General features: G+C 33.7%; 1 protein-coding gene across 2 annotated transcripts in view; it reads left to right on the top strand.

The window, feature by feature from the left end:
• Nucleotides 1-19,038, top strand: part of STRN (striatin) — a gene marked incomplete at its 3' end in the record, with an annotated part of 89,143 nt that overhangs the window by 47,882 nt on the left and 22,223 nt on the right. For both annotated transcript variants that reach the window (XM_084234518.1, XM_084234517.1), the window contains exons 4-8: nucleotides 2-80; nucleotides 3,184-3,351; nucleotides 4,932-5,067; nucleotides 11,366-11,501; nucleotides 18,180-18,290. In XM_084234518.1, the coding sequence (XP_084090644.1) occupies nucleotides 2-80; nucleotides 3,184-3,351; nucleotides 4,932-5,067; nucleotides 11,366-11,501; nucleotides 18,180-18,290 (630 nt within the window). The remainder of the gene's footprint in view (nucleotide 1; nucleotides 81-3,183; nucleotides 3,352-4,931; nucleotides 5,068-11,365; nucleotides 11,502-18,179; nucleotides 18,291-19,038) is intronic.

Raw genomic sequence — 19,038 nt, 5'->3', positions numbered from 1 at the left:
GATGAAGGTAATGAAACAGAGGTGCAGCCACAACAAAACAGCCAATTAATGTGGAAACAAGGTCGACAGCTACTCAGGCAGTGAGTATCCTGTGGTCAAATTAAAGAGCAAAAAAGCAAATTTTCATGAGATTATTTTTATTTTGTATTTTCAACTCAGAATAATTTTATCTCATTATTATACTGCTAATGTGAAAAACTTAACTGAATTACTGTTTTGTTTTCATATTATATAGTTTTTCCCTTGTGGTGGAATTTATTTTTCATAAATATTAATAAGAATGTCCATAATTTCAGCTTCATCAAAAGAATACAATTTCACACTTTTGAATTATATTGTACACTTAAATTTATAGTTAAAAGAATTCGATACCTTTAGTTACTCTTGTAATTGGATATATGTGTTTTAATACAAGTCTAATCAGTAGTTATATGTAATTCTGTGTTAGTTTTTAAACTATTTAAAATAGATTGAAAAACTTGAACTTCTCAAGTTTGCAGATATCACATGAACATACACTTTCTCCTATAAAAAGTGTATTTGAGGGGCCTCCCCTGGTGGCACAACAGTTGAGTGCTGGGCTGCGAGGCTGCCCGTGGCCTCTGCAGCGCCGATTCGATGCCCAGCAACCGGCGAGGGTCCCACATGGCGCAACAGACCTCTCCTGCCATGCCTGCTGCTCTCCTCAGCAGTGTGTTTCATCACTCTGCCTGTTCTGCTCTCGCTCTGTCTCTGGTGAATTCTCTCACCTTCCTGCGCTTCTGGCTGTACCCAGTGCTCGTATAAATAAATAAATAAATCCTTTAAAAACAAACAAACAAACAAATAAATAAAATAAAAAACTTTAAAAAATAAAAAGTGTATTTGAGGCTATAAAGAGGAAACAAAGTTGTGTTGAAGTTCAGATGTCAGGTGGTGGACTAGATTCATTCACCTCCTTGATACCTGGCTCTTGCATATGACCTTTGAAACTCATATTCAGATTTGTGCTCAGTAAGATGAAATTTACTACCTATTTTGTACTTTTCGAGTGGCTTGTAAATAATCTCAATTTAGGATTTCCAAACGTGATGCATGCCACCCATTCTTTTTGTCAATGGTAGAGAATATTTAAAACATACCTCTTGTCTACATCAAGTGAGAAAAATTTGAGACTTCATTAATATTTAATAAGCGGGTTTTCACTAGTGCCCTCACGTTAGTCTTAAATATGACTTTTGCATTTTCCTTTTATAAATGTGTTATCTTTTTGTTAATTAGAAAGTTATTATAGTAATACAAGACATATTTTGAAAAACCTTAAGACTCATAATCTGCCCCTCAATCTAAAGATAATATTTTACCAGTCAATAAGAAAGTAAGCATTTAGTTAACTTAACTATGGAAAGAGCAGTTTTTTTTTTTTAAAGGATTTATTTTATTTATTTATACATACAAGAGCTGGGGTATAGGCCAGAGGTGTGGGGGGTGAGAGGATTCACCAGAGACAGAGTGGAGAGCAGATCAGGCGGATCTACTGAAATACACAGCTGAGGGGAGCAGCTGGCAAGCCAGAAGAGGTCTGCTGCACCATGTGGGTTAGCTCCCTGGCCAGGGATTGAACTCATGCCGTAGTGGCCACTGTAGCGTGATAGTGCTGTGACTTTAAACCCTGTGCCACTGGGAAGGCCCCAGGAAAGAACAATTTTTAAAAGTTATTTGTAATGTGATTTTGTTATCCAAGTGATGCATGTGTCAAATATTGTTTGTTAAATAAATATAATAACTTTGTGCTAGTTTGTAAGTACAACTGGTTAAGTTTGGGAAAGTTAGAAATTCATTTTCCAGGTCCTCCCTGGTGGTGCAATGGGTTGAGCAAAGCGCTGTGACGCTGTCAGCAGCCTCCACAGTGCGGGTTCGATTCCTGGCCAGCCAGGGAGATTCCCAGATGGCGCCGCAGACCTCTCCTGTCGCGCCCACTGCTCCCCTCAGCAGTGCTTTCAGTCTGTCTGCCTGTTCTGCTCCCCACTCAGTCTCTGGTGAATCCTTTCACCCTCCCGCCCCTCTGGCCTGTACCCCAGCTATTGTGTAAATAAAAATTTAAAAAGTTAAAAAAAAAATTCATTTTCCAAATTTTCATCAAAACCTCTCTAGATATATTGGATAGGATTGAAAATGAACAGTTTGAATTGATAGGATACACTTATCCCATTTTTGTCACATATCTTTGTGAATATCTTTTTGAGTTATAGTAACTAGTAATACCAGGTGTTTAAATAAATTGACCTTAGACTGGCTGTTTTGTCCACTTTTTTTTCTCTTTCATGTCATAGACTTGACACCAACTATGAGTTAATGCCTCATTTTCGTCTGTCATGTTTATTATTGACGTTATTAGTGAAATGAATCTTTTTCATGTTTCTGCTGCTACTACGCTTCATCTTTTTTGTCATCTGTTAGTAGATATTGAGTGCCTTCTATATGCCTGTCTCTCTTAGGAGAAAGAAAACTGAGGTTTGGGAGAATTAAAAGTTATAAAGGAAGGAAGTGGAAGAAATGGGCTTTAGAAACACCACTAACTCTCAATACGAGCCTATGCTCCCCACCCCACTTTGTGTTCCTGACTCTGTAACACACACATTCATCCACCATCCCACAACTGAATTTAGGTCTTCTTTAATTTTAGAATTGTCTCAGGATAGAAGATTTTCTTCTGTAAAAGTGACTCTTTAAAATAGTTTATCTTATATGTCATAAAGAAAACCATATATGCTATAAACATTCTCTCTAGATCTCAAATAGTTGATTCAGTGACACATAGAAATGTAAAAAAGATTAACTGAAAGTAATAATTGCTATTATAAAGTAATAATTCAGCAGAATCTGAGAGTGGGTTTGCTCAAACGTAATGAGAAAAAAGAATAGCTAGTAGGTAAATTAAGGAACAACTTCCTCTTATGATAAATGTAATGAATGGTGTATTGTATAGTTCTTTGATTTTTTTTTCAGTGACTGTAGCGACTGGTACCACAAGAGACAGCTCCATCTGCAGCTGGAAGATTATTTATTAGCAAATCTAACTAGCATAGTAATGTACTGTTAAGTTTTATGCATGCAACAAATTTAAAGAAATACTTCTATTAAGTTATTGGAATACTGATTCCAATATGACTGCATTATAAGATGGATTCTCTTCATACACAGATATCTACAGGAGGTGGGTTACACAGATACCATTCTAGATGTGAAATCTAAACGAGTGCGAGCTTTGTTGGGCTTTTCAAGTGATGTCACTGACAGGGAAGATGACAAAAATCAGGACTCAGTTATAAATGGCACAGAGGCTGAAGTTAAAGAGACCGCAATGATAGGGTAAGTGTTTTGTTTGGAAAATATTTTAGCTGTAATTTTAGTTATATATTTTTGATTTGTGATATTGGTACTTTCAGATACTGAGCAGAAGTAATTATAATAAAGCTTAGCTTAATAAAAAATGAAAAATTTGGTAGAAGGTAACACATAGGGTTTAGAGTTATTTATGATTATTTGTAAAATTTTTCTACTTAAAATATTTTCATTTGCTTGTAATTTATGGATTAATATTTTAATATCTTAAAGTTATTTATTCTTAGGACTTCATTAAAGATCTTATTTAGAAATAAAATTCAAAGCAATTGGAATGAAATTTCTTTCTTAGAGACCTAGAGTTCACAAAATTCTCAAATTCTTTAGGACCCTCAAATTCTTTAGGAGTAAAACCTTTTCTTAACTACTTTTGTTATCTACTAATGCTATAACTCATCTTTCCTTTGAAAACATCTATTTCTAGTATTTACTTTAGAAAGAATATGTGAAAAATTCAATAGCTGTTTGGAATATTTTGTTTTGCTTTTTGGATCATGTATCATATAAATTATATGTAATTCTGCTCCAAATGTACATGAACATTTAAATGAGATTCTTTATTAAAAACTAAAATGACTTGATTCTTAAGGAAATTAAAAAACCAAAGGTTCTGTGAAAGTCTAAATAGGATGTTACTTTATTTTAATGCATATTTAGATTGGAAGGAGGGTTTTAATAGACTTTTATATCTATTACATTTTACCTAAAAAATTATTGCAGATACTTTCAGAAAATAGTACTCCAGTTATCTTGGTCTTCACTTATCTTTTGAAACTGGACAAAGATATTATTCTGTCTGGTTTGTGTAGGTAGAGATGGAATACAAAGTATTAGAAATCAAAATCATAGCTCTCAGCAGATTTAGAATTTAAGATTTATCTTTTTTAAAAGTTTGCCCATTGTTGTGGCTAAGTTTTTTCAGTAAAATATCTTCTTATCTGAAATATTTCCTAATTAACTGGAGAGAAAACTTCTGTTTTGACCGTTAGGAAATTATTACTGTATTTATTTTGAGGACACTAAATTCAAGTCATGTATTTGAAATTTAGTAATTTCCAAAACGTTGTTGGTTTACTCAGTAGCATGATCATATGTTAATTTGTTAACTATTTTGCTTTTAGTAACTTTATGCATACATTTGCTTTTTTTCAACTCCAGCTGTTTAATAGAAATAAGAGATTGCATCAGAGGAAAAAGAAGCCATATTTCCTAGTTATTTTCTCAGTTGTGGAAACTTCTGTTAGAAGAGTTGCGGAGAGGGAAATGGAAGCAGAAATAATAGAATTTTTTTAAAAGAGATATATGTTAAGATTGACTTAATTAGGAGGGGAAATTCTTTATGTTAGATTATCATTAAAAAAAACAATAACTATGTGCTATATTGCTTTTCCAGTTAAAATCCATGGAAATGTTATGGATAAGAGTCACTGTAGATCATGATGATTTGAGGGATCAGAGTTAAAATTTTAATAGTAGCACAACATGTCATGGACTAATTTCTTACATTGAATTTAAAAAATTAACAAAATGAAAATGTTTTAAACCAGAAAATCCGAGTTAACAGATTCTGCCTCTGTGCTGGATAATTTCAAATTCCTTGAAGCTGCAGCTGCAGATTTCAGTGATGAAGATGAAGATGATGACATTGATGGAAGAGAGAAAAACATTATTGATACTTCAACAGTGAGTTGGATAACTCAGATATAAGTATTTTTAGGGACCAGTAGGCATATTTTTAAAATAATCTATGTTGTTTAATGTAAACATATAATTTTTTTTTCATGAATTTGGGAAAATTTAATCTAAAAAAAATTTCAGTATTGATTTTAATTCAAGAATATTTTTAGTATAGCAGCTTTCTCTTAAAGGTCCTTACTCTTTGACTATTTATTAATTCATTAAACATTTCAACATTTCTGTAGGGCTGGTGATTATGGTAAATGTGTGTTATAACAATGCAGTGTTACTGGTTGCTACAGGACAATAGAACAGACAGACCCATTGTGGTACTTGATGGTGACTGGCATCAAGTTTCATTGATGCAGTTTTTGTTTTCAAGACTGCTTTGGTAGAAAAGTTTTACATCCTTTTAGAAATCTTGTATTAGATGTTTTCAGCTTATTTAGAGCTTTATAAATTTATTGACTTCACCATGTTGATTTCTTGGGACGAGAAATGTCTCTAAATAGCTATTTCTTCTTTCTCTTCCTTCACCATTTTATCTTCTCCCCTTTTATTCCTTCTTTTCTCTCTCCCTCCCTACTCTTTCCCCTTTCTCCTACTTTCTCTCTCTTCTTTGTTCTCCTTTTTAAAAGTAAGAGATGAAGGCTTACTTTACTTTATTCTAAGAAAGTGTTCACATTTCCTCTTTCACATTTAAGAAGGGAGAGGGGGAAATTAAGGTAATATGGACAAGACCTAAAAGTAACAGCCTTAGATTAAAGTCCCAGTTCTGTCATTAATTATCTGTACTTCTTACTCCTTCCAGTTTAGTTTTTCAGTTTGTAAAATGTGTATTATAATAAATACCATATTATCTTCAGAGGATTTTATGAGGAACAAATGAGACATTATATGTGAAATTATATTTTTAGCTATGAACTACTTTTTTTTTTTTTAATAGAGGCATGCTTTATTTATTTATTTATTTATTATATTTGTTTGTTTGTTTTTTTGTTTATACATGCACTGGGTACAGTCAGAAGCGCGGGAGGGTGAGAGAATTCACCAGAGCCAGAGTGGGGAGCAGAGCAGGCAGAAGGACTGAAGTACACTGCTGAGGGGAGCAGCGGGTGGCAGGAGAGGTCTGCGCACCATGTGGGATCCTCCTCCGGTGGCCGGGGAGCAGCCGGGGATCGAACCAGCGCCGCAGAGGCCGCGGGCAGCTTCGCAACCCAGCGCTCAACCGCTGCGCCACCGGGGAGGCCCTGAACTACTTTTTTTTATTTAAATTTTATTTTTATATTCCCCATACAATTACAACTCTCTGATTTTGACCCCAATCTCTCCTTTCCCTGCCCCCCATACCCTATAGAGTGTCTCTGGTTCATGGTTGTTTGTTGATTTTGATATTTTCTTTCTTATAGTTATTCATTTTCCTGGTCCCTTATTTAAGTTTTCTAGATTCCTGCTATGAGTGAGACCATCCGGTATTTTCCTTTTTCTTTCTGGCTTATTTCGCTGAGCATGATCCCTTCCAGCGCCATCCATGTTGCTGCAAATTGCATGTGTTTATCTTTTTTGAATGCTGAGTAATATTCCATGGTGTATATGTACCACATCTTCTTGATCCAGTCATCTATTTTTGGGCATTTGGGTTGTTTCCAAAGCTTAGCTATTGTAAATAGTGCTGCTATAAACATAGGGGTGCAGGTGCTCTTTGGAATTGATGTTTCTGTGTCCTTTGGGTAAATACCTAGGAGTGGAATTGCTGGATCATATGGAAGCTCTATGTTTAGTAGGTCAAGAAATCTCCACACAACTCTCCATAGTGGTTGGACCAGTTTGCACTCCCACCAGCAGTGCAGGAGAGTTCCTTTTTCTCCACAACCTCACCATTTGTTGTTGATAGTTTTTTAAATATGTGCCATTCTCATTGGTGTAAGATGGAATCTCATGGTAGTTTTGATTTGCATTTCCCTGATTACAAGTGATGTTGAACATTTTTTCATATGCCTATTGGCCATTTGCATTTCCTCTTCAGAGAAGTTTCTGTTTAGCTCTTCTGTCCATTTTTGACAGGATTATTTTCTTTGTTGTTGTTGAGTCTCATCAGCTCTTCGCAGATTTTTGTGATCAGTCCTTTATCATTAGTGTTGTGTGCAAAAATGTTCTCCCAGTTGGTGGGGTTTCTCTTTGTTTTTGTTATTGTCTCTTTTGCTGTGCAGAAGCTCTTTAATTTGATGTAGTTCCAGCTGTTGATCTTTGCCTTCACTATCACTGCTTTGGGTGATGTGTCTGTAAAGATGTCTTTGATGTGCATATCACGTAGTGTTTTGCCTATATTTCCTTCTATGTATTTTATGGTTTCAGGTCTTATGTCTAGTTCTTTAATCCATTTTGAGTTGGTTTTTGTGCATGGCATTAGGTAGTAGTCAAGCTTCATTCTTTTTCATGTAGTGGCCCAGTTTTCCCAGCACCATTTATTGAACAAACTTTCTTTGCTCCAGTGCATATTCTTTGCTCCTTTGTCAAAGATTAGTTGACCATAAATCTGTGGGTTTATTTCTGGATTTTCTATTTGATTCCATTGGTCTGTGTGTCTGTTCTTATTCCAATACCATGCAGTTTTGATGATTATGGCTTTGTAGTATAGTTTGAAGTCAGGGAGTGTGATGCCTCCATTCCCTTTTTTTTTTTTCAGGAGAGCTTTGGCTATTTGGGGTTTTTGGTGGTTCCATATGAATTTCATCAATAATTGTTCTATTTCTTTGAAGAATGACATTGAAATTTTGATTGGAATAGCATTGAATCTGTATATTGCTTTTGGTAGGATGGCCATTTTAATAATGTTTATTCTTCCAATCCATGAGCAGGGGATGTCTTTCCATTTCTTTGTGTCTTCTTCTGTTTCTTTTAACAGTGTTTTATATTTTTTTTGTATAGGTTCTTTACCTCTTTTGTTAGATTTATTCCCAAGTATTTGATTTTTTTTGTTTCAATAATAAAAGGGATGGTTTTTTTGATTTCTTCTTCAGATTTATTGTTTGTGTATCGGAAGGCTACTGACTTTTGCGTGATTTTGTATCCTGCCACTTTACTGAACTGATTGATGAGTTGAATTAGTTTTTCTGTGGAGTTTTTGGGGTTCTCTATGTATATTATCATATCATCTGCAAATAGTGATAGTTTGACTTCTTCTTTTCCTATTTGGATTCCTTGTATGTCTTTCTCTTGTCTTATTGCTCTGGCTAGGACTTCCAGTATTATATTGAAAAGCAGTGGTGAGAGTGGACATCCTTGTCCTGTTCCAGATCTTAATGGAAATGCTTTCAGCTTTTCACCATTGAGAATGATACTGGCTGTTGGCTTGTCATAGATGGCCTTTATGATGTTGAGGTACGTTCCTTGTATCCCAAGAATTTCAAGGGATTTTATCATGAATGGGTGTTGCACTTTGTCAAAAGCTTTCTTGGCATCTATTGATATTATCATATGGTTTTTATATTTCTTTTTGTTGATGTGTTGGATAACGTTGATTGATTTTCAGATGTTGAACCATGCTTGTGTCCCTGGAATGAATCCTACTTGGTTGTGGTGAATTATCTTATGGATACGTTGTTGGATTCTGATAGCTAAAATTTTATTGAGGATTTTTGCATCAGTGTTCATTAGCGAGATTGGCCTATAGTTTTCTTTTTGTGTGTTGTCCTTGTTCGGTTTTGGTATTAGTGTAATATTGGGTTCATAGAACGTGTTTGGTATTATCCTTTCCTTCTCAATTTTTTGAAAGAGTTTGTGAAGGATAGGCACTAATTCATTTCTGAATGTTTGGTAGAATTCATTTGTAAATCCATCAGGTGCTGGGCTTTTATTTTTAGGAAGATTTTTGATAACCATTTCAGTTTTGCTGCTTGTAATTGGTCTGTTTAGGTGTTCTGTTTTTTCTTTATCTAGCTTTGGGTGATTGTAGAGTTGTAGGAATTTGTCCATCTCCTCTAGATTGTTGAACTTGTTTCCATATAATTGTAGCTATGAACTACTTTCTAAAAGGGTAACTTCTCTGTTCTTAGTATTTCTTCTGTTTCCATCAAAGCTTTAATGCTTCCAGACTCTTGTTTCCATGGACAATATTTAGTTGTGCTTGGCTAATACATCTCTGTTATGGATATTATTCGAATTTAGGGTGGTTATCCCTAGTTTTTCTTACCCAACCATATAGTAATAGCATTTATTTTAATGTAATAAAAGAAAATGCTCAAACTTGTGTGATACATTATCTTTGTTCTAATTATTTGGATTATACTACCTTGTGATTTCTATGTGGTGATGGCATTGAGATACTATATTCACGTGAAAATGCTATAATCATAACTCAGTGGTAAATAATAACCAATTTTGATGCTTCATACTTCTTTGTTAGTCATTACATTTTTAAATATAATTTAGTCATTACATTTTAAATATTAAATATTAATAAAATCTACAGCTATTACTTATGTTCTTACTAGAAATCCCTACCCGTAAACTGGTTTCTTTTAAAGTAATCAAATTCATAAATACCCTTTCTTCCACTTAGTGCAGTTTGTGACCAAACAGTGGAAAGACAGATAATATAAATACTTTATCCCATTAAATACTGGACTCAAAAACTCTGTTTTTAAGGAAAAAAAATATTTCTAGACAAATAATTGGTTTCTTTTTAACAGTTTTGCTAATTTTTATGATATAACACATTTATTTTCATAGATGCAATGTAATAATTACATGCCAAAAGAACTAAACATTTGTCTTTTTGTAGCAAAGAAAAGCATGATTTAGAGGTTTTATTTTATGCTCAAGTTAGTAAATGGCTGAAGATTATCCTATTAAATTGTGTAAAACAGATTTTTTAATGCTATTACATTTCTTAAGTCAAAATTGTTTGATAGATTCAATTAAGAATATACAGAAAAGAACTGTTGTGTTTAGACTATTATATAATGTAATGTCTTCATATCCATATATGATGTCCTTTGCTGTTTGCTCTCTACTGAAGTTTGATTTTTCATAGGGTTACATTCTGAATCATTTTACTCCTCTCTGTCTTCTTTTTCTTCATGATTCTCTTGACCTTATTTTCTCCTAATGTCATATTTATCTGCTTTCTCATCATCATATAATTAGATAAGTGTAGTAACAATCTTATACAGGAGGTGACCAAAATGAAAGATAGTTCATAAATAATATTGGTATATAGATATCAAAAATCATCTGTATATACATGAAACCCTAAGGTTCGATCCTTCAACTGGGTTTGTGATTTCAGAGATAATCCTAAATACATAAAAATGAGATATAATGGCCTTTATCAAATTCCATTCAAATCTAAGTCAAATCTCACTTTAAAAGATCATGTTTTAGGGCCTCCCAGGTGGCGCAGCGGTTGAGCGCTGGGTTGCGAAGCTGCCTGCGGCCTCTGCGGTGCCGGTTCAATCCCCGGCTGCTCCCCGGCCACCTGAGGAGGGTCCCACATGGCGCACAGACCTCTCCTGCCGCCCGCTGCTCCCCTCAGCAGTGTACTTCGGTCCTTCTGCCTGCTCTGCTCCCCGCTCTGGCTCTGGTGAATTCTCTCACCCTCCCGCGCTTCTGACTGTACCCAGTGCATGTATAAACAAACAAAGAAACAAACAAATAAATAAATAAAACATGCCTCTATAAAAAAAAATTAAAAAAAAAAAGATCATGTTTTAGGGGAAATTTTTAATTTAAAAAGTAATTGGAGGAAATTGATGCAAGGTCAGGATTGAAACCTTAGAAGCCTTGAGGCATGGATTTCTGAGTTTGTGCTTTTGTGGTTTTCAGTTTTGTAAGGAAATAATGTACAGTGAAAATTTATCAGGAGTGATTTCTTCTTTTGGTTCAATTAGAATGTCTGCAAACTGCACAGATTGCATCCAAGAAAGTAAAGCCTGAGTATGGTTCACTTAATATATTTTGTTAGGGATATTTTTCATTTATCAGTAATTTAAATACATGCATTATTTTCCAAAATGTTTTCCAAGTATATGATTCCATTCATTTATTTAAATAACAAAAGAGTTATCATCAAACAAAATTGAAATCACTGCTTCAAAATATATACTGCATGTCTTTTTAGTATCATACTTGCATTTCTCACTGAATTGGATAGGTATTAAGATCATTTAACTCAGTAGAGACGTACTTTCTGAAGAAAACTATAATGGAGTTTTCTTAGCAGTAAAGGGATGCTGTTTCCTTTGTTTAAGTTAATTCCATAATGCATCCTGATGTTTTTTAATTGAATATGTTTTTTCATTAGATTGTTAGGAAGAAAGCATTGCCTGAGAGCAGTGAAGATCGAGATACAAAAGAAGCTCTAAAAGAATTTGACTTCTTGGTTACACCGGAGGAGGGAGACAGTGAATCTAGAAGTGCAGGCGATGGAACAGACTGGGGTAAGGAAGCATATTAGATCCAGCCAGAGGTGGTTATATAAATAAAAGAATATTTTACCACAAGGGCAACATCTTGAAAAACACTAGAATCTTAAAATGTTTAAATGTTGTGCATCTTAAGAACTTTTTACTGCATTTAACTTTTATCTAGGGTGTGTGAGTGTGGTTATTTTATCTATTTATATCTATCTATGTCTAAATAAACTCTTTTATTAATTCCCACAGTAGTAATAGCTTCATGATGTGTGCATGTGTTTAAAGAAGGTTGTACAACTAGTTATATCTTTTTTTAACATGAGCAATGCACTGTGAAAATAACTTGAGTTTCAGTTGTTTTTTTCTACCTAGACAGAACTTAAAAATATAGATTTTATGCAGTTTAGTATGAGAATGTCACAAGGGATTATAGAGATTTAATTTCTGGTATCTTGAGGAAAGAAGTATAAGTTGAAAAGTTGTAGTGAGATCATTCATTCTGGTCAGGTTTATGCAATGCATAGAATTTTTGCATAAATTGTTCTACATGTATTTAATGTATTAAACATCTGACAGAAGTCAAAACAGGTGTTTTGTAAAACTTCCATAGTGTAACTGTAGGAATTTTTAAGTGAATTCTCTCTGTAAATGAGATGGGATTATAATAAATGCTTAAAAATGATCAGTTTTTGATCAGCTGATCAATTTTCAGTATATGTGTTTCAGAGAGAGAGGCAAAAGAAAGACACCCCAGATGGATATTGAGAATGTGACAAAATTTTTGCTTGAGGATGAAGGATTCCAGGACTCCCTTAGCTTACAGGTTGTGTACTTTAAAGACAGATAAGGCTAGAGAACCAGTAATGGTACTGATTTTTCCTTAGGGCTTTCCTTTGTTGCCAATTTAATACATGTTGACCTTTAAATTCTAAATGTTTTATTCGTTTAGAAAAATGGATGTTTTTTTTTTCCACAGTCATAATTTTTGTCTTACTACAGAGTTCAGTTCTGCCAGTGACCTAACACAATTTTCTACTTGCAGGTTTTATTCAACCATAAAATAAAATTTTAAGGGTATTTTATCTTTGGTTTGGAAATTTTGCTTTTAATGTGTAAAACAAGACTGTACAATTAGTTTAGGAAACTAATTTTGCACGTAACTAGGAGGAAAAGTAAGTGAAAGATCTTTGCTTCTGTTCACCTTTCACTTTTTTTTTTTTAAAAGATTTATTTATTTATTTATACAAGCACTGGGTACAGTCAGAAATGCGGGAGGGTGAGAGAATTCACCAGAGCCAGAGTGGGGAGCAGAACAGGCAGACTGATGAAATACACTGCTGAGGGGAGCAGCGGGTGTGGCAGGGGAGGTCTGCGCACCATGTGGGACCCTTGCTAGAGGCCAGGGATCGAACCGGCGCTGCAGAGGCTGTGAGCAGCTTCACAGCCGAGCACTCAACTGCTGTGCCACCGGGGAGGCCCTGCTTTCACTTTTATTAAGTGCAGTGTGCACTTTGCATTTTAGACATATAATTTCTGAAATATCCACATATGGGGGTGAATATGAACAATAGTCTTTCATAGACTTATTACATAGTTTCTTGGGAGAAGGAATTATAAGTTAATTCACCTTTTGAAAAATAGTTCTCTTATATTTAAGAATTAAGTATTATTTACCAATTAGCTTTAGCTGAGAAATGTTTCTTACATTTTCTGCCACCAAGAAGTTAGAGTACATAGGTAAAGGAAATTGGATTAGAAGATAAAATTTGGTGATGTGATATACTTTCTAAAGATTATACCTTGGTATAGGGGTGAGGTGAAAGACAAATATATGTAGAAAGTTAGATAATTTACATTACTCTATTTTGCGATATTTTACAGTCTTTAGTTTTGCATCTAAAATAGTGTGTAATTTTCCAGTGAGAATGGCACATATTAAAAAAACTAGCAACAACAAATGTTGGCGAGGTTGTGCAGAAAAAGGAACTCTCCTGTACTGCTGGTGGGAGTGCAAATTGGTCCAACCACTATGGAGAGTTGTGTGGAGATTTCTTGACCTACTAAACATAGAGCTTCCATATGATCCAGCAATTCCACTCCTAGGTATTTACCCAAAGGACACAGAAACAGTAATTCCAAAGGGCACCTGCACGCCTATGTTTATAGCAGCACTATTTACAATAGCTAAACTGTGGAAACAACCCAAATGCCCAAAAATAGATGACTGGATCAAGAAGATGTGGTACATATACACCATGGAATATTACTCAGCAATCAAAAAAGATAAACACATGCAGTTTGCAGCAACATGGATGGAGCTAGAAGGGATCATGCTCAGTGAAATAAGTCAGAAAGAAAAAGAAAAATACCGGATGGTCTCACTCATAGCAGGAATTTAGAAAACCTAAATAAGAGACCAGGAAAAAGACTAATCAATACAAGTAAAAATCAAAATCAACATGCAGCTATAAACCAGAGACACACTATGGGGGGGAGGGGCAGGGAATGGAAGGACTAGAGTCAAAATAAGGGGGGGGTGCAATTGTATGGGGAATATAACCATAATGAAAATGCATACATTATGCAAAGATGGAAAATGATGTAAGAATTATATAAAATAAAATATTTTAAAATCAAAAAAGAATAATGCAAACCTGAAAAAAAAATAGTGTGTAATTTTGTCACAGCTTTCAGTGAGATCTTACAATATAATGATTGCTAATCAGTAGATTAGAAAGTATATATTCATGTCATGGTATACAAACCTTAGCTAAAAAATACTAAAGTTAAAGAAAACACAGCTAAAAAAATTGACATTAAAGTAATATAATTGCTACTTAAATAATATTACTGATCCCTTTAGCCAACTTTTGAGAATTTAACTAAAAACTATACTGAACAATACTTTGGAAGAATATTCTTTTTAAAAGTTGCTGTTTGGGCCTCCCCAGTGGCACAGCAGGTTGAGCGCAGCGCTGTGAAGTTGTCAGCAGCCTCTGCGGTGCGGGTTCGATCCCAGCCAGCCAGCGAGAATCCCACATGGCATGGCAGACCTCTCCTGTCTCACCCACTGCTTCCCTCAGCAGTGTATTTCGGTCACTCTGCCTGTCCTTTTCCCAGCTCTGTCTCTGGTGAATCCTCTCACCCTCCCGCGCCTCTGGCCTGTACCCCAGGCTCTTGTATAAAAAATAAATAAATCTTTAAAAAAAAATAAAGACAAAAAATAAAAAAAGTTGCTGTTAAAAGCAGGATATCTAGAAAAATAAAAAGCAAGACCAGAATGCTCTCGTTTTCATGCCTATGAAATACTTATAGTTTTTCTATTCAACTAAATAGTAAAGTGTAAGTATTAAAGTTTCTGTTGGAGGTTTAGAGATAATGATATATGTTGAAGGTTTTTTTTCATTATGACTTTCTCATCTACTTTAGGTAACTACTTTAAATATAGATTGCACTTATACATATATATACATATTTATAAATATAGACTCAAGACTCATGTAAATAAGATTCAAGAACTACAGGTGCTACTGAATGATAAATAATTTAACTTCTGTAATTTAGGGGTATAAATAAGTTTTAAAAATTAGTTATATACATGAAAGATTTTAATTAGGTTCTTTTAACTCTTACTTAAAATACATACCTGTTTTTGTTACATGAACAACTGCTATATAAGTACTCCAAAGTTTATATTTAAATTTTTATGAATTTATATAGTAAAAGACTTAGGGTTTGTGTTAATTTTTACCAATTGAAGTTCAGAAACATTTTTGTATCTTGGTTAATTGGCCTAATAGCCTAAGATTTGGGCAAGTGTGGTTGAAGAAAGCTAATCTTCTGGATGTAATTTCAAGCATATCTTTATAAAACCTTCCACTAAGTTTTCTTAAAAGATGAACCAATGGTTTCTTATTTGAAATACATGTTCATTTAAGTTAATATTTTGTCCATGAAGAAAAAATAGCTGCAAATGTGATATAAAATTGTTTTGTAGAAGTATTTATTATTTATTATTATCGGAAACAACATGATGAAAATGTTTTGTGATCAGCTCATGGACAGAAATATCTTTAATTTAATGACTTATTTTTTCCAACAGTACAAAATTCGGAAACCAAGAGGAAGTTAAATCTCTCCTATTTTACTGTCTTAAAGAGGGCATATGTCAAGTTACACAGGTATTTTAGGCAGCAATTCCACAATGTAACTAGATCTACTGTATCACATTGAAGTTTTTTTCCTGAGAAGTCACTCATCTGCACATACAGTAGTTAGGCCATTTCATTGACAATTTTATTGTAAGGATAAGTAGGATTTATTTACCTCCAAAAATAGCTGCATTGTCCCTTGCTTAACTTTGTATCAATGTTTGAGTCATGGCCCAGAGTATTATATGATACGTATGTACATTTTAACCTAACCTTCTGTGAAATTACTGGTGAACACATAAGTGCCTATTCCTAAATCTGAGCTGTGTCACTCTTAGTTATATCCTGGAAACTTTTGTTTATAAGTTGAATGAATGGAATCTTTCAGTTAACTAAAGATTTGACCTCATGTGTTTTAAGGATTTTCTAATTCATAGTCAAGGTATTTCACTTCTAACCAACAAAAAAGATTGCAAATTCTGTTTATTGGAATAGACTTTTAAATTATTTTAAATGCTTCATATCTCTCCCACCCCTTATAAAAAGAATGAATATGCTTAGGTTAAGAGTCTCATTAGTTTCTGGCAAGTAAATAAATTTTACTTACATCTTTTATGACTGTTATTGTATGAGTATAGTTAAGATTATGATAAGGCTAAATTTTTACTTTAAAAAACTGAAGACATTGTAGAATCCAAAAGCCACCCAGTTTAATTTCTCATTGAGATCTGATTAATGAAAATCAGCATTTTTAATTATTAGATCTTTCTGCAAAATACACTATCTCTACTGTTGATGGATTATAGTTGTTTATACATTTTTTATTGTGTTAGTATATTCAAAGACCAAATAAACAAGTTTTTTTTAACTGTGAATTGAAACTTATAAAACAGGCAGGTTCCTGCTTATTCTGGTTAATTTCCATCTATTACAAACATTTTTAAAAAGATTGATCAAGTGTCTTTTATATACCAAGTTTTCTATGTGAAGAGCCCTTCCACTAAGGACCATACAATCTACTGAGTGGCTTTAGGCAATAAGCAATAAACATAGTCAAGGAGATAGTATGTCAGAAAGTGACAAATGTTATGAAAATAGAAAAAGAATTACAGAGTAAGAGAGATAGAAAGTCCTAGAGTCAGTGGGGAGGATACAGGTTACAATTTAAAATAAGGTGGCCATGATAAGTCCCATTCAGAGTGTAATACTGGAGCATAGGGCTTGAGGTTGATGAGGTTTTTAGCCATATAGTGTCTCGGAAGGAGTGTTGAGGAAGAAGAAAACCAGAGCAAATGCTCTAACAATATCAGCAACAAGTATGTTTCAGGACTCAAGGAAGAAGCCAGAGTGATTCTAAGGGCCTGGAGCAGAAAAATTCTAAAGGAAATGTAGAAATAAATGACTAAGTCATGTAGGGTCACGTAGCTCACTGGTGAGGTGGGTAGATACAGAAGGGATTTGAACAGAAAGGTGACATGATCTGACTTTTATTTTAAAGCATTGCTCTGGCTGTTATGTTGAGAATAGATTACCCAGAGCAACCAGTGTTAATAATAGACTTCTGGGGGAGAGGGAAATATTAGCAGTAATTCTAGCAAGAGAGAGTGGTTAGAGAAGCAGTGAATGTGCTGAGAAGTACAGATTCTGTATGTGTTTTGAAGATAATATTCCTAAAATATTTGATGTGGGTTGTGAAAGAAGAAAGTTTTTGATCTAAGCAAATGGAAGATGAAATTGCCATCATGAGATGGGGAACCCTGTAGATAAAACAGATTGAATGGAAGAGATTGGTTTTGTGTGTTTAGTTTAAGACTTCAGATTTCCTCATGGAAATAGAGTGAGCTGTTGGATGTGAGAGTTCAAGTGAGAGTTCTGAGCTAACAACATTATATAGTTATACACTATTTTATAGTAAGTATACAACACAATATTTACTCTTTAAATTTTCTTCTCTTGAATCAGTCAAAACTGGTTATTGACATTTTTACTAGAAGCTAATTTTTTTTATTTAAGAATTTGTGAACTAATACCATGTAAATTGCTTTTAATTTTGAATGAAGCATTGATGGCTAAATTTGTAACTGATATTTACAAGGCCTATAGAAATAAAAAATGATCATATTTTGAAGAACACAAATATAAAGTGTTTGAAATGAAGAGATTATTAAAGACTATTTTATACTAAATCTCTTAATAGTGATTTCCTTTCATCACATAAACTAATACATTTTTGTGTGTGAGTGAATTGAATTCAGAAAATGGCATAAAAATGAGGGGTTCTTGATTACAGAGTTTTGGGACTTAGTTCACTCAAAGTCACTGACATCTTCTAGGCTTTTATATTTTTTTTTAAAGAGAAATTTAACTTTAGTTGATCATTGTTAGCTATTATATATTGCATAACATATCTATAGTGCATAAACAGTATATTTTAAAGATAATATGAAGAAAATGGTTGTTATGTTATATATTAATTAATATACAGTGAATTGACTTAGAGTATTCAGTATTTTATTGAAAAAGGTTGTTTCATTTGTTTCACTCTGTTTAGAAAAGGAAGACCAGTGTCTCATGCCTGAAGCCTGGAATGTGGACCAGGGAGTAATTACCAAACTCAAGGAACAATACAAAAAGGAGAGAAAGGGGAAAAAGGGGGTGAAGAGTAAGTGGAAAACATTGTATCTGTAAATCATAAATCTTGCCTCTTTCACATCCCCCAATTTTTTTTTCCAATGTTTTCCTATACTACTTACTCTTTTTCTTTTCTGCTCCTGCCCTCTTTCCTTTTACCTGCACTCAGGGGTTGAAATTAAATGGCTAGCTATTTGAATTTATGAACTTAAAAAAAGAGAAAGCGTGAATCCAGAGCCACATGAGAATGTGGGACTACGTATCCAGTCATAATGATAATTTGATTTTTAAAAGTATATGTGTTTAATTACAACAATGGTTTTTCACTGTTGACAATTTAAATTCTTAATCTAGTATGACCGTCTACCCAAATTATTGTTTGTAATATTAAATCTTGGAGACAGAAAGCTAATTTCTACCCCTGAATAGTCTTTGTGTTTGTTAAACACAGTTCATTTGCTGTCACCACTATATGCTATACAGGGCACAAAGTCAAATACACAACTTTTAAAAGTATCTTCTAACTTAAAAATCTTGGCCAATTTCATTGCTAATAATATTACCAATTAGTTTTTTTCTTTCTAATAAAATGTATACCACATCTAAAACAGAAACAAATGAAATTTCTAGCCCTGTGAATCATATATACATATAAAATCTCATTCATTATGCAAATTATTAATAACAGTTAGCAATAGGTTAAGTATTAAGTAGGTTAAGTCTATTTAAGAATATAAAATGGAAATACAAAAGCCTTCAAACATCCCTGAAAACTGTCT

Source organism: Talpa europaea (assembly GCF_964194135.1).
Source record: "Talpa europaea genome assembly, chromosome: 6".
NCBI classification, from domain to species: Eukaryota; Metazoa; Chordata; class Mammalia; order Eulipotyphla; family Talpidae; genus Talpa; species Talpa europaea.
This window is presented reverse-complemented; position numbering and strand designations above follow the sequence as displayed.